Source organism: Pteropus medius, unplaced genomic scaffold (assembly GCF_902729225.1).
Source record: "Pteropus medius unplaced genomic scaffold, Ma_sr-lr_union100, whole genome shotgun sequence".
NCBI lineage: Eukaryota > Metazoa > Chordata > Mammalia > Chiroptera > Pteropodidae > Pteropus > Pteropus medius.
Window position 1 is genome coordinate 23,876,137 of NW_024351730.1, and position 16,636 is coordinate 23,892,772.

The window sequence follows — 16,636 nt, forward strand, 5'->3', positions numbered from 1 at the left end:
CACTGTTCCAATATAATTTTATTAGCAGTTATTACGTCAAAATTCACATTTAGAGGATCCAAAGGACTGTCTTAGAAAATTCTAATGCATATGTAATTAGATTTTAACTGTAAGATAGAACATATTCTCATAGCACAGCCCTTAAAAAGTCAAGAATAATACTGAGAATTAAGTACAGTTCTATCAAAAACTAGAAGTGAAGTCTGCGTGCATAGTGCCACTTAAAGCAAAGTTCCATGAAAGTATACATACTTCTATGGATGTGAATTTCAGTGGCAAACATCATTGGCTTTCAAAAACCTGACTCTAAAGGAATTTCCAATCAAAACACAAGTGCAGTGTCTTTCATTAAATATAGAGCTATGATAATTCTGTAAAGAGACCCTGAATCCTTAAGTACTTGCAATATGATTTTATGCTGTGACACTAGTACAAAACACACCAACTCTAATGCATAGATTCTGACACATTATGACAATAGGATACTAAAGATAGCCTTTTTCTATCAGAAAATGCTGAGTTTTCCAGTGCAGTATAGGCTGGTCACTGCTGATCAAGTGAAATTCTACAACCTCCAGCTTGAGCAGTATTGTAGGATTCACAAATGTTACACTTCATGCCTAATATATGGAACTGGACTGTAGATCTTCTATTGCAATCATTGCAGAGAATCTGAAAAGTGAAGAGATGAATTCGAATTAAGTATATTAAACCTTACAGATATAAAGTGGCATTGTCTGCTCAAAATAATTCCTCAAAGATCATACTGAAGATATGAAAACACACATATATAAGTTTAAACACTTTCATAAGTAGAAATACCTTTCATTTGTCCACTGAAAACTCTAAGAAGTTATTAAAAGTAGCTCTGAATTCAGAAAATGAAAATGTGGATTACAGCCAAGAAGTCTATTTTAAAATAGTTCTCAAGTAGTATAAATAGTGCTAAAACAAAAATTAACATAGGCATTATCAGATCAATACCTATACAGGTCCTTGACTTACAATGACTTACAACGAATGGGGTTACATCCTGATAAACCCACCATAAGTCAATACTATAAGTCAAAAATGCATTTAATACACCTAACCTACCAGATATCAGTTTCGCTTAGGCTGTTTCTACTGAAAGTGTATCACTTTTGCACCATCATAAAGTCAAAAATTGTAAGTCAGATCGTCATAAGTCCAGTACCATCTGTACTTACAATTCAAAATAACATATATATTTCATTATTTTTACTGACACTTAGAAAAATGTTTCATAAAACAGATTTTTACATACTTATAATATTTTTGCTTATTCTTTAGATTTAATATACTAAGTTCCTAGTCTTCTAGGCCTCAGGAATGAATTAAAGTCCAAAAGTAGTACCTAAAATTGAACAAAGAGAAGTTTTTGGCTCATCTCTAAAATGACAGTAAGGTGCTACTAAGGAATTATCTTCCAGTACTAAAATCCTGAAAAATATAAAAAGTGTTAAGCTGAAAATCGATCAAAACTATGTGAGAAAAGCATTAGCTTTAGAATAGTCAAACTATAATAAGGAGAAAACTCCAAAATTTACTCTAATTTGAAAAATAATTCTCAAGAATATGATCTAAATGCAGAGAACAGATTAGTGGTTGCCGATAGCTAGTGAATTGGGGAATGACTGCTAATGGGTACAGTTTCAGTGATGAAAATATTCTAAAATTGATGGTGACCATGTTTGCACAACTCCAACAATACGCTAAAAAGCACTGAATTATATACTTTAAATGGATGAGTTGTGTGGCATGTGAAACATATCTGATTAAAGCTGTTATTTTAAAAAATGATCTACATGAAACGAAGCACGCTGCAGCCTCTAGTAAAACATCACATGATTATCAGTTATTATTGGTTATTATCAATATTCCAAAAGTGACCAATCATTAACCTTACTAACAATTCAGTTACCCTCATGAATTATGAAATGCTCCAGTGTGTATAAAACAAAAAATAATTTTTATTTGGCTTTGGTTAAGTGGTTATGATCTTTCTGTGTGTAAATATGAGCAAAACTGAAGATGTTTAAAAAATTCAGATGTCCAAAAATTATTAAAGCACCAGAAAGCTAACTTTAAGTTGCAAGTTAAGACCAAATAAAAAAGTCTTAAGATAGAATAAACAGGGTAATAAACATTAAAAACCAAAAGTAATCTTTAAAAATCAGCAAACATGTTTGATCGAGATAAATTTAAAATAATTAAAAATAAAACATAGTTAAAATAAAACATTTAATGAGTAATTCACCTCGACTCAGTTAACATTACTGACTGATTCTGGCAAGTAATGTATAAATAATTCAGAAGAAAGTTTTTGCCTGCCATCTAGTGTTGGAAAGAATTGCACGCAAAGTTATTCTTAGAACTTTTTCCCCTGGTCTTTTGAATTCAAAGTAACTAAAATTTAAAGATTATTTTGTCCTTCCCATTAATCATCACATTGGCATCTATGCCAAAGGAGTATTTTTAGACAGAGTTGATCAAAAGGGCAAAAACAAACAGGAATATCAACAAAGAACCTGAAAAGTTTTAAACACTGATTCTACTCACATCCACAGTCATGTTCTGATATTCTGATGGCATAGGAGTCTGTGCTACCTCATCATCCAATTGTCTCCAGTATCTACTCATATCTAAAGCAGAGTGCATACATAATGGACATCTGTAGCCTCTAGAAAAGATAGGAAAGTTATTTTCCAAACAATTAAACGGAGTATATCGACTCAAGTATACAAGAAGATGCATGCTAACTGATACATAAACCAGACAAGACAAAGCATTATTCTATATTTCAAGACAATCTGTTACAAATCTGAAAACTTTTACCCTACAAGTTTTCAATTAAATCCCATATCATACAGTATTTTTTGAAACTTACTTCTTTTTCCTCAATTCTCTAAAACGAAAAGTAATTAGTCCATGGTCTTTGTAGAATATACTATTTTTAGAAACCAATTAAGCTGCTTTTTAGCTCAACAACCTCAATTACTGAATATATTCAAGCAAAGAGACTGTATTCCTTAAAACTTATTCAGATATGATTTCCTTTCTAAAAATTCTGAAAGTTTCCTTTTATCTGGCTATTATAGTAAATTAAAATCTCTGGTCATCGATTTGCAAGACCAAAACACATTTTACAAGTCTCCTCTTTCCTAACTATTCTTACCTCAATTTAACATCCTTCTCCCACAATAAAGTCTCAGATTTAAATAATCTCGTTACCAGCTTTCTTTGTAGGTCATTATACTAGACCAATATAACTACTTAACAGAATTGTAACATGCTTCAGCATTTTCACAAAACTATGACTGCCTCTGGCTGAGACTGTGCCTCCTGGTAGATATAGCCAGAAAATCAGTAGTTCCTATCTGTTTGTAGGATGAGATAAGGCATAATAGAAACATGGGGACAAAAGTGTAGTTCTACATTCCCCAATATGCTTTGCACCCAGTTTAACACTACTCTTCTACCCTACCCATTTCAATAAAAATATGTCATGCCCAATATGGTATAAATAAGAGCAATGAAAAAAAAAAAAACCAGACATCTTACTATTATAATTTTTTAAAATCCCAAACACTCACTCTTTCAACATTTCTTCATAACACGTTCTGAAAGAAAACATGACATCATTTTAGTAAAGCAAAAACTATCTCCACTATTTTCAAACATTTTTGAGAAAAGAAACCAAAGTTATACTACCTATGTAAAAGATGTCCACACGGTAAGACGTGAGCAACAACACGAGATGTGTGAATGTCCTGCAAAAGAAAATAACTGTTAGTGCTTGCATGAAGACAATATAAACATATAAGTATTTTAAATTCACCAGGGGATAGTCCCAAAGCAAAAATTATTTTAAGCTTACCTCCAAACATATCGGACAATTCTGCCGAGAAACATTTTCAATACACTGTTTAAAAGAGAAACTCAAATTAACAAAAACTTAACTAGATGGAAATGACAGATATAACAATATCATTAATAATAAAAACTAATAAAGGAAATAATACCTATTTAGTAAAGGTAATAATTAACATTAATACATGTTTCTTATATGTCTGACAAAAACAGCTTAACTCTCACAACCATTTCAGCTCTTGCACTTTATCTGAAACAATGATATTGCTCAATATATCTTAATTATTCAAATTATCTTCATTTTACAGATAAGGAAACTCGGTGAGTTAAGACTTAATCAAAGATGCAGAGATAATGTTTGGAACCTTTCTATTTTATACGTATTTTACTCCAAAGCTAAACTATTTAATAGTATTGATAATAATAACAGTTCATATTATTGAGATTTTACTACATGCTGTATGCTAAGTTCATTACTTGTACTAGCTTAACTAATACTGCAATCTCTAAATGAAAAAAGTGTAATTATTACCCCACTTTACATATGAGGTACTTGAGGCCCAGAGAAGCTAAAACAACTTCCATAATTGCATGCTTATAAGAGGTGGAACTATATTTGAGCTCCAATAGGCTATCTCCAGGGCCTGAGTTCTTAACTTTGACAAGACAGTGTCTGATTAGATGTAAGAAGATAAGGGAAAGCACCAAGCAAGCCATGGATGATGCGCAGGTTTTTTAAGCGAGCACTTGAGTAGATGGGTAGGACCAGTTACTAATACAGACAATAAAAGATAACTGAGAAACAGAACAAAAATATAAGAGAAAATGTGCATGTAAGTTTTGAAAGACAGAATAGCTTATCTTGCTATCACCCCAGACTCAAGTCTATAAAACCAAACTCAATATTTTAGCTAGAACAAATTCACAATCTATTAAACAAGTACCATAAGCCAGGGCTAAAAACCATGAGGGCCATCTTTACATAGCCCTATTCTTTTTCCATTATACCTTGTCACTATATCCCATAAATCTATTATTCATCTCAATTTCTCTTACCACTTTATTATTTTAGGTCAGTTATTACCTATTTTTAAAAATCCACATTAGTCTCTCTATTCTCTAAATTCTTATATTAGATAGAATCAGTACTATAAATGATAACTTATTACATTTTTTCTAAATAATGGAAAATAATTTTAAGGGCTTAGGATCATGATATAATTGCTACACCTGGATTAAAAATTATTTCTTTAATTATGAAAAAAATATACATATATTTCTGAATTTTCTTGGAATGCTGTGCTAACAGATCACACTGTTCTGTACTTCTGTACTATGCATTGTGAAAGCTATTCTTGAAACTAGTACCAATAAATATCCACAAACCAATTTAAGAGTTGTCAACATTACACTAGCAACTGATATAAATATTCATATACACTATAAAGAGGTGGTATGGTGGATCAGATATTCTGAGGTGTATATTTTAAAAAAATCTATTCCTTCCTTAAGACTGCTTAAAAATAAAAAGCAACATGGTTGTACTTGATAATATCTGAAAATTATGCTTCAAAACATTAGGATTTAAGCTCATTTTCAAAAACATTGTAATACTTTTAAAAATTATTACAATTGATACCTTGTGGTTTCCTTGGAGATTCATAGCTAAACATAAGTTACATTTCGAACAGTGGAAAAAATCTTCCTTTGGACCAATCCTAAAATAAAATATGTGAAAGCCAAAAGATTAGATTTTACTACAGTTCATTATAAGTTTAGTTTTACTGTAAAGAAAGTTCAAACCACACTGAAGAACATGAGGTAAACCCCCACCTCTCACAAGCATTCCCCAAGTGTAAGCAGAACGGTATTTACCCTTTGAAGTCTTTTTTTCTATAAAACTGCAAGCACGTGCACACATGTGCACACCAATACGCTTTGGGTTTCATTGTTTACGTAAATGGATTCTTCCTATATCTCCTGTTCTGCAACTTTTTTTCACTTAGCAATATAGCACGAAGATTATTCTGTCTGTCTATATAGAACTACTTCATTCCTTTTCATAGTTACATACTATTACAGTATAGATATAATTTTTTAAAATATTCCCTATTGACATAATTTACTGTCTTTAGTTAATTCAATGATATAATAAATACCTTATACAGAAATCACTTAGCCTACATGTTGATGACTTTTTTTATAAGATCCCTAAAAGTGAAATTATGAGGTCAGAGGTCATTGTATCATTAGTTTTGATACTGCCAAACTGACTTCCAGAAGGAAAGAACCCACTTATACTCCCACCAATAGTACTTATACTCCTACCAATAGTAAGTGACAGCAACAATGTTCCCTACACCCCAGTCAACACTGGTTACCTATATGACAGACAAGATGTCATTTTAATTCGCACTTCTCAGCTTATGAGACAGAGAGTATATTTTAATGTTTATGAACCTTTTGGATTTCTTCTGTGGACTGTCCGTCCATGTGCTCTGTTCATTTTTCTACTACGGTATTTGCCATTTACTTAAAGGAACTCTTTATATATCCTGGATATTAATCTTTTTTCATTTGTATACATTACAAGTACTTTTCTGGTATGTCATCTATCTTTGCTTAAATCTTTTGTCATATAGCCATTGTAATATGTATGTAATTCCTATGTAATAAAAAGCTATTGTTTCCTTTATGGCTTATGCTTCTGCCTCTTGTTTAGGACTTTTGTAATCTATAGAGCAAACACATATTCTATACACATCTAATACTTACATCTTTTTTTATATTTTTCCTGTCATCCACTTGAAATGTATTCTGTATAGTAAAGGTGAGATAGCCAGTTGTCCCCAAATTTCTAATATTCTCTTCTTTCACAACAACAAAACATTTAGCTAGGCACAGGGCTGTCCTGAATAGAGCTATTCTCCAACTTCTCTGGAGGTTTTAAACAGAAGAGATCGATAAAAATTCTGTGTTGTTCCCTTAGGAGAAAAGGGTATACCTTTTCTTCATTTATTTAGTCTCTTTCCACTGAAAGAAGATGAGCTCTTTTAAACTGCGTAAACATGAAAATATCTTATGGATAGGAGGGCAAAAACATAAAAGAAGCCTGAATCCTGTTTAACTACGTAAATCAGACTTTTTCCATGAGAAATAAAAACTTCTACCTTTCCTGAGCCCCTGTTATTTTGAGTTTTGATCACAAGATGCTAAAACCATGTTCTAATGAATATACAGTTTTTATAATTTTTTGTTTTCTAAATGGGCAATCGATTATCCTAATGCCCTTTCCAGATTTGAAATACCACTTGTTATAAATTAATGTATAAATATGTCAATGTATACATATACAAACGCTGTTTCTCCATTTATCTATTTGTCCATTACCTGAACAAAGAGCACACCATTGAAATTTCTCTAGTTTCATGTTTTGCTATGTGGAAAGGCAAGCCCCTCTTTGTTGTTTTGAACACTTCCTGTTCAAAATCTGCTTTGCTACTGTGAATTTTCTCTTCCAGATGAACTTCAGAATTAGCCTGTCAAATTCCATAAATAAAACCCTATAGGTAGGTTTCCACTATTCCCCAAGATAGGATAACAGAAACTGGATCTACCCTCCTGCCTAAAACAACAAAAAAACAGACAAAATATAAAAAAACAACAGTTTCTCACTGAACGTCAGGCAGTGAAGGACAGTGATCTGTGAGAGACAGGAAATAAACTAAGAGAGCCCTACGACTGCCCCAGTTTATTGCCTAAAGAGTCTTCAGGTAGTAGGATGGGTTGGAGGAATTGAGGCAGAGCCAGGAAGACTTCTTGATTAAGAAGATGAGCTAAGAATCCTGGGAAACCAAGGAAGTTAGAGTTCATAGGACACAGTACCAGAGGAAGAACAGAAGCGTCCCTCAAGTATTTAGTAGAATACACCATCAACGCATCCATGTGAGGAAACTACCCAAGGTTCAAGAGAACTAGAAAGAACAGTGCTCGGCACTCACATGGCCAGGATCAGCACTGATTCCCATCAGCGAGACTAGAAAACCTTTTAATTCATGGGGTACAGTGCTCAGGAAGGTAGTGCCTCAGCAGTCTTAGAAAAAGCACACTTCTGCAGATCTACCCAGTAAATTATAAAAGCAAGTCCCAGAATACCAAACTGTTCCCAAGTAACTCAACGGCATCCTAAAATAAAGCTCAAAAAGATTTAATAGGAATACAAAATTATTCATCACACAGCAAGGTAAAAATCACAATGTCTGGTATCCAATCAACAATGACCAGGCATGCAAAGAGGCAGGAAATAACAAGCCAAAATGAGAATAATCAATCAAAATTGACCCCAAACTGACAATGTTAGAATTAGCAGAGAAGGACATTAAAACAGCTGTTATAACTATATACCATGTACTCAAAGAGTTAGCACGGAAACAGTATATATAAAAAACCCAACTCAAACTTCTAGAGATAAAAATTACAATGGCAGATTAGATATTGATAAAGAAAAGATTAGTCAACTTGAAGCCGCAGTAACTGAAACTATTAAAAAATAAATAGAAAAAAGAACTTTAAGAAATCTAATACACATGTAATTGTAGATCTCAAAGGTGGGGAGCAGGAGAAGGGGGAAGACAGAGAAAAGATGTGACCAAAATTTTTCTAAACTTGATGAAACAAACCCACAAGTTCAAGAAGATCAATAAACCCTAAGCACAAGCAACATAAATAAAAAAAAAACCCTGTATCATGGAACATATAATCAAACTGCTCAAAACCAGCGATTAAGAGAAAATCTTAAAAGCAGCCTGTGAAGACTGAAAATTAACATCTTCCTACAACCCACTCTTGTAACTGCTAGTATTTTCAACCCTTTCTGGCTTCTACGTCTTTATGCCATTTCTTTACAATATTTTTTGGCTTTTCTCCCACAGAATTTAACACAAGTCATTATAATGATATATCTTGTTTGCTGAATAAAAATTTTAAATTTTGGCACCTGGAAAAAAAAAGCCACCTGTGGAAAAAAGACAAGTACAGAAGGAACAAAGAATGACACCTGATTTCTCACTGGAAACAATGCATGTGAGAATGCAGTAGAGCAATATTTTTAAAGTACTGAAACAAAAATCGAGCTAGAATTCTACATTCAGCAAAATTATCTTACAAAAATGAAAGCAAAATAAAGATGTCTCAGACACACAAAAGCCAAAAGCATTCATTACTAAGAGAACCTGTTTAAACAAATAACAGTCAATGTGGTTTCAGTGCTGTAGCTATAATCAGAGCTGATCTGGCAGGCTCTGGAGCAGTGTCTCTCAAACAACCTCAAATAAGGTAAGAAATTTTTTTACATACTGACCCAGTTCTCTCTTCCTCCTCACACACACATACACAATACACGCAAAATGCTAACAAAAGTTCCATGAAACAGTGCTTATCTTACCATGTATTCATCTTTCACTGTCTTTTTTAAAATGGTGGTAGTGACTCATTAGATTCATTTCAGTTTAAAATATTCTATATATCTGTTTTACTCCCATCCTCAACCCCAGTCTCTACCTACACCCCACTGGCCTTCACTCCATTCTTTTACTGTATTCTCTAAGGCTTGGTTATTTACTTAGACCCCAGCCCACTTTGATCTATTCAGCCTTAGCCTAACACTATTAAAATTTTACTCACTTTCCTACAAATGACAGCTCCAATTTCCTAAAATCTGACAAATTCTGTAGTACTGATTGCTTATTAAACCCATTCTTCCACAAACAGAATATAAAGACAAGAATCATGCCTTCTAATCCATTAATGTTCTACACATAGCAAAGATTTGTCTGATGTTTATTTAATAACTTAAAGAAATGGGAAAATATGTATCCTTCTCTTGATTTAAAGTATCATTTTATTAGCATTTTATTTCCCCAATTCAGTTTAACTTTTAAACTTTAAAACAATACCTGTTCATTATTTAAAATGTGTAAAACCCAGAAGAACATGCACTAACAAACAAATGTATCAACCAAAACTTAAAATTACTCATGATCCCACCACCCATGGGTAACTACTGCTAACATTTTGATATGTGTGCTATCTTAATGCTTTTTTACCAATTATTTTTTTAATCCCAAATATTACTCAAGAACATTACCTTTAATAGGGGCTTGCAAATTTAACAATCTCCCAAACATAAAGGTTGCTTCTAATTTTTCATGATTATTTTTATTGCCACTATATATATACTGTACATAATTCTTGGTACATATTTCTATTTCCTTGGAACAACCTAAACATGGAATTACACAATCAAAGAGCTGGTACAATTTTTAAGAACAGAAATCAGAACATAGGAACTACATCTGCTATATCATATTATCATAAACAGTTTAAGTATATTCTGGTGCTTGTTTAACAACGAGAAATGATATTTCTCCATTAAAAAAAAAAAAAAGTTAATTCCAGTACATTTTGGTAAGGATAAGTACTCATTGTCAAAATATTTTAGATCAGATATCTGCTCCTGATTAACCTATTTCTCGTTTGCCCTGAGAATGCTGGTGGCTGCAGCATTTACCGAGATAACTCGCAGATTACAGTCCTAACCTTAAACCCTCAAAGTTGGCCACAAAATACCTCGTTTGTTATTATTTTCACATAGTTCTAGTGGATCGATAATCTTTGGAAACATTTTATTTATAGCACTCTGTTTTTATAAATTTTCCATTTGTAAAATATAATAATTCTCAATTGCTAAAAATGTCAAATCCTAGAAAACTTAGCATTCCTATGCATGATGTTAAACTAACAATGGGAGTAAGCTGCACTTTTTTTTCCTAAACAGGAAATGGGTTAAAGAAAAACTGAAACCCTATTTTTAGGGCCAATCACTCTTTAAGAAATACTGCCACAGTCAAAAGATTATCTATAACTATCAATAGCTATTTTAAAATGTAAAAGCAGGACTAACATATTAAACTCTGTAAGAAGCACTGATTTCATTGCAGTGACTACTACCTAAGGGGACGAACAATTTTTCGAGCCCACACCCTCAGCTCAGAGTCAAAGACAGCCTAGAAGTACTATAAGCACCAAGAGTAGGAGAAATCTGGATAGGAGAATTATGAGGAAGTCTTGCAGATTTGTTTAATGGACTAAAAGCAATAATTAAGTTTCATAATATATTTAAGACAAAAGTGTTTGTTTTAACATCCAAAAGAGAGCTCAATGTAAAGAAGGTACAGATATACAGCAAAAAGACTGTAACAAAAATATAAGAATTCATACGTCCAAATGACATAATTTTTTTAAATGTTATTGTGAGAAAATAGTTTCCAATGATGCTGCTACTACAATTTTTAACTCGTCTTTTGATATTTTTACTATTTTAAAAAATTGTCATTATTTGATGATCATATGTCATTCTGACTAAACATAGTATTTGCCATTCTTATTTTGATCACAGTATCTTTCAGTAATTAAAAAAAAAGTTCTGAAAATCCTCAGAAGTGTGAATTTTCAGTGTGCCATAGGCACTCATTGAAAGAACTGTACAATAAATGTTTCAAAAGTTTCTGAGCAATAACAACAGATATAAGGCCTCCTAAAATACCTACTTGAAGTGATCATTTTCAAAAACCTGACTCATATAACTTTGATACCTAATATAAAATATAAAACAACTTTCTTATTTGAAAATTTCTTAGTTATGTCATATATTATTAACTAGACACTTCCCAAATACATATTATACTCCCAGAAAGGATTCTAAAACCAAGTGTTAGAAACCCTACAACCTGAGATTTACACTGCACAATTAGCAAGTTAAAAGTTCTAAGAAATAAATTAAATGCAGCACTTAAAAAAGCTAAATGACTAAAAAAACCTTTTTCATACAATATCCATTTTATATCAGAATTTAGTTTCTTTTTTGATCGAATTTTTTAAAAGAATTGTTTTAAATATTAGAATTTTATTCTATCTCGGGTATCTTCCAAGAACAAAGAAAAAATCTACTTTTTTAATAGCATAAATTCATTCTATTTTGCAATTACCACATGGGTCTATTGTACCCTTTTATAAATCTGATACATTATGCGATTTTAGTAATCTTATTTTTCCTATATCTTGAAACATTTTGCTATTTCAGCATCCTAGGAATTCTTTTACTTTAATCATCAGTTATTCCTAATTATCCTGACAAAAAAAGACTAAAATGCAAAGTATGGTATACAATGGAAGGTAGAAACACCTGAAAAGGTGACACAATATGAAAAAAATCACTACTTTTACATCATCTTTCAGTTTTCTTTTTGCATTGCTCAAAGTGTTACATCATCTCTTAAGAAGGTTTTAAAAAAAGTTTGGATACATCTTCCTTGTAAGTTTTTTTAGTTTTCCTTGAATATACTTGAGAATTCAGAATTTTTCATTTTTCACCCATAAGGGCAAATAGGAAAAAAAAAATTGAAAGAGCAAAACTTTAGATAAAGCAGAAGATAAATGCACAGAGACACCACTCTAGACTGGGGCTTCTCCACCTATGCACTATTGACATTTGGGGCCAGATAACTCTTTGTGGTGTGAGACTGTCTTGTGCACTGGGGGATGTTTAGCAGCATACCTGGCCTATACCCAGTAGATGCCAGGAGCAGCCTACCTCCTCCAACCCATTCCCCACCTAACTCAGCTTTAACAACCAAAAAGGTCTCCAGACATTGCTAAATAATCTCTGGGGGCAAAATCGTCCCTGGTTGAAAATCACTGTTGTAGACTCTAATGATGTTGGCAAATTATCATATAAGCAATTTATCATATAAATCATATCATAGTTTATCGTCAAATGATATCCTCTTAGATGAATGGTCTCATTCAAGAAAATGAATGAACAATACATCTCTAAGGACAAAAAGAAAATATGGTATCCTCACTAGTAGTCATTCAATAGGAAGGACTTCAATTCAAAATATTTTGTGTCAAGAACCTGGACCATCCCATTCTGCTAAAAGATGTAGGACCGCAATTTTCCATCTTTTATATTTGTACACCAAATACGGCTCAGAAGTGGACAAATGAAGGAAAGTGTGTGTATAAAAGCACTTGGAAGGAAACAGATGATGTAAAAACTGAAAAAATTCATAGGACTGATCATCCTGATAAGTGTTTGTAAATCTTAAAATAAAAAATGTTTTGCTATATAGAGATAAGAAGACATCCACCTTTCGACAAAATAATGAGCTTTTAAAAGTTACAAAAGCATTAAATTTGGCAATGCATACACAGAAGTAATGATAAACCAGAATCTATTTGTAATGTATTTGAGATCTGGAGTCAGTATTATACTCTGATGACACAAGTGCAAGAAGAACAAGAGTAATTGTAATCTATTAGAATAGTATTTAAAACCAGGAATCAGTTATTCACAAGATGGACATGTGCCAGATTCATACATGACAAATGATCAGTAAATATTTATCTTCAAAGGATATTGCCAATTTAGCACATATATCTTCAAAACTAGAAAAATATGAAATGAAAATTTAGATTTGCAATGTTTAAATTCTTATTAAAATTTTCAGTGAAGTTACTTTCACTACCTTTAAAAGGACTTAAAAATATTAAAAAATTAAAAAACATCAATTAGACTTAGATGGCAAATTCTGATGACAAATTTTCCTCATATACAGAAAAATCATACCAAAACATTTTGCAAAAGGTACACTGCCTACACATTATTGAGCATCTACTGTATACAAAGCACTCCCCAGTATCAGAATTTAAACTCTGAAAATACCTTATCTAATGAAACTTAATATTTACCAGGTATAGAAATTTAAATTTTGAAAATATTGATCTCATGAAGCTTAATATATACTAGGTAGGAGGAGATGTGTACTTTGCAGTCTCAACAACTTGAAAGTCAATCAATAAACTATAAAATGTGATTTCTCGGCTGTGATAGTGGTAATTAAATACTACATGCAGATCTGACATACAAAATAACACTGCACAGTAATGAAAATGAACTGAAGCTCATGAATCAAATAGGATGAATCTTAGAGACAAGGCTCAATTGTTTTTAAAAAGCCACAGAAAAATGTACACAGTATAATTTTTAAAATAAGCAAAACTAAATATAGATAACTCCTACTCCATGATGATAAAGTAGCCTGTACAAAACCAAAGCTCCTACTGAAAACTAAAAAGCTTGGATTTAAAGATAAAAAACTGAAAGCAGCGACGAGCAACTGAGGGCTTAAAGAGTCAACAGCCCAGAGAAAAGGGAAATATACTGAGACACAGCCAATTCTCGGCTTCCTCCTCGAGGGATATGCAGACCCCAGAGTATGCTGTGACAAGGTAACAACCTAAGCAGCAGGTAAGAGGCTAAGAAACCAAGTACTGTAAAGCCTCTGATTCTTTGTGCTAGGGAGGCAAAAACTAGAGTTAAGGTCCCACCACAAAATAAATGTCCTGGTAAACACCCCAGGTTTTACAGTCAAGACTCATGAAGGACTATGTCCTAAGAGCTTGAGTATAAGGGAAAACAAAATAGAAAAGGACTTATAACTGAAACATATAGCCTTTAATTATCTCAATCTTTAATTGGATTAAGGTGATCTATGTCTTTATTAGCTGCCTACCAAAAGAAAATTATCTGCACAAAAATAGCACCCAGACTTACATAATTTTTTACATATTATGTCCAGTAACTAAATATACACTTTTTATTTTTATTTTTTAATTTATTATTATTAGCTATCCATCAAGCATACTAAAAAGCAGAACCAAAGAACCAAACACCAAGAGGGGTAAAAACAGAACAGGCTCTCAAGCAAGATATTAAGTTATCAGGCATAGCCTTTAAATTATCTGATTAATACGTTCAAGAAAAAAAGTGAAGAATTTCATGTAAGAACTGGAAACTCTGGGGGCAGTGATTAGTATTAATTCTATAATTTAAAGAAAACCTTAAATGAAAAACTCAGTAGGTTTAACAGCAGGTTCAACACAGTAGAACAGAGACCTGGAAGAAACATCAGTAGAAACTATCCAATTTCAGCACAAAGGGAAAAAATATATAGGAAAAAAAATGTAAGAGGGATATGGGCATAGTGAAAAAGTCTGTACCTAGAGTCCTAAGAGAGGCAAGAGAACAGGGCAGAAATATTACCTGAAGATAATTATCTGGCAAAAAATATTTCAAAAACCATTAACCAACCAAGAACATTTCAAAACTGACATAAGACATCAAGCCACAGATACGAGAAATTCTACAAATTGCAAGACAGATAAATATCGTATCTGATCGCACCATGGAAAAACTACTAAAAATTAATGACTTAAAAACATTAAAAGGAGCATAACAGACAGATTACTTCAAAGAGGCAATAATAATCCTGTAGCATGACCTTTACACATAAAACAATGCCACAGAACATCTTTAAAGTGCTGAAACTGTCAACTTAGAATTCTACACCCAGCAAAGATAAAATTTACAAATGAAGGCAAAATAAAGGCATTTTCAAAGAGAAAAAAAAAAAATCAATAGAGCCTCATTAAAAGTAATGCTAAAGAGAATTCTTTAAGCAGAAGCAAAATAATGCCAAAGATAAAGGAGCTGCAGAAAGAAGAGCAACAGAAATGGTAAATACGTAAGTAAATATAAGAGAATACTGACTATTCAAAACAATGTCTTACAGAGTTTAAATTATACATAGATTAAAATACATGACAACAATAGTATGTAAATCCTCTTAGTGTTTAAGGTTCTTGCATCGTCCAAGAAATGATAAACATATTATACTAGATATACATATTATGTATTATATACTACATATAATACATTGTATATTATAAGATATTTATTATAATTTCCAATATAAACACTAATATATAAATAAAAGAATGTATAACTAATAAGCTTACAGAGAATAGAAACAGAATAGAAAAAATGCTGATTAATCCAAAAGGCAAGAAAGAGAAAAAAAAGACAATAGATAATTAAGGCAACAGAAAATATTAAAAATGTAAATAAAAATATATAATTATATTAATAAATGAACTAACTACTTTAGCAAAAAACTAGTCTATTAAACTCAATAAAAACATAAAACTCAACTCTAATCTGCTTACAATATACATGCCTTAAATATAAGTACACGAAATGTTTGAAAATAAATGATAAAGGATATACATGCAAAAACTAATCAAAAGAAAACTGATACAGATTTTAAGACAAGAAACTAAGCAAAAGAAAACTGATATAAATACGGTAGGTCTTAAGGCAGGAAACAGCACTAAAGATAAAAGGACACATTATATAATGATAAATGAGTCAATCATAAAGGAAAATATAACAATTCTATGTAAGCACCTAATAATATTGCCTTAAAATATACAAAACAAAACAAAAAAGAGGATGTACTACACGATTTCATTTATGAAAAGTACAAAAAGTCAGAAGAGTGGTTACCTTTGGGGAAGTGTTTTGATTTGGCAGGGGCATAAGAAATGCTACTAAGGTATTATGAATATTCTTTTTTTTTGATCTGGGTGATGATTAAAAGGGTGTGTTCATAAGCAAATTCATAGGGTTATTTGCTTATGATTACTGCATCTTTTGGTATGTCTGTTATTCTTCCTGAAAAACAAACTATAAAATAAAAGCAAGAAAGTGATTTAAAATGTTCAAAACAGTGGTTATCTCCAATGGAACCAGAAGAAAGGACTGATATAGAACACCTAGAGCACC

General features: G+C 31.9%; 1 protein-coding gene across 2 annotated transcripts in view; it reads right to left on the bottom strand.

The window, feature by feature from the left end:
• The window catches only part of RCHY1 (ring finger and CHY zinc finger domain containing 1), a 22,604-nt gene continuing 5,968 nt past the window's right edge, over positions 1-16,636 (bottom strand). For both annotated transcript variants that reach the window (XM_039845460.1, XM_039845461.1), the window contains 6 exons: positions 5,531-5,609; positions 3,899-3,943; positions 3,733-3,791; positions 3,615-3,641; positions 2,581-2,701; positions 1-672 (listed from right to left, as the gene is read on the bottom strand). In XM_039845460.1, the coding sequence (XP_039701394.1) occupies positions 544-672; positions 2,581-2,701; positions 3,615-3,641; positions 3,733-3,791; positions 3,899-3,943; positions 5,531-5,609 (460 nt within the window). In that variant the 3' untranslated portion in view covers positions 1-543. The remainder of the gene's footprint in view (positions 673-2,580; positions 2,702-3,614; positions 3,642-3,732; positions 3,792-3,898; positions 3,944-5,530; positions 5,610-16,636) is intronic.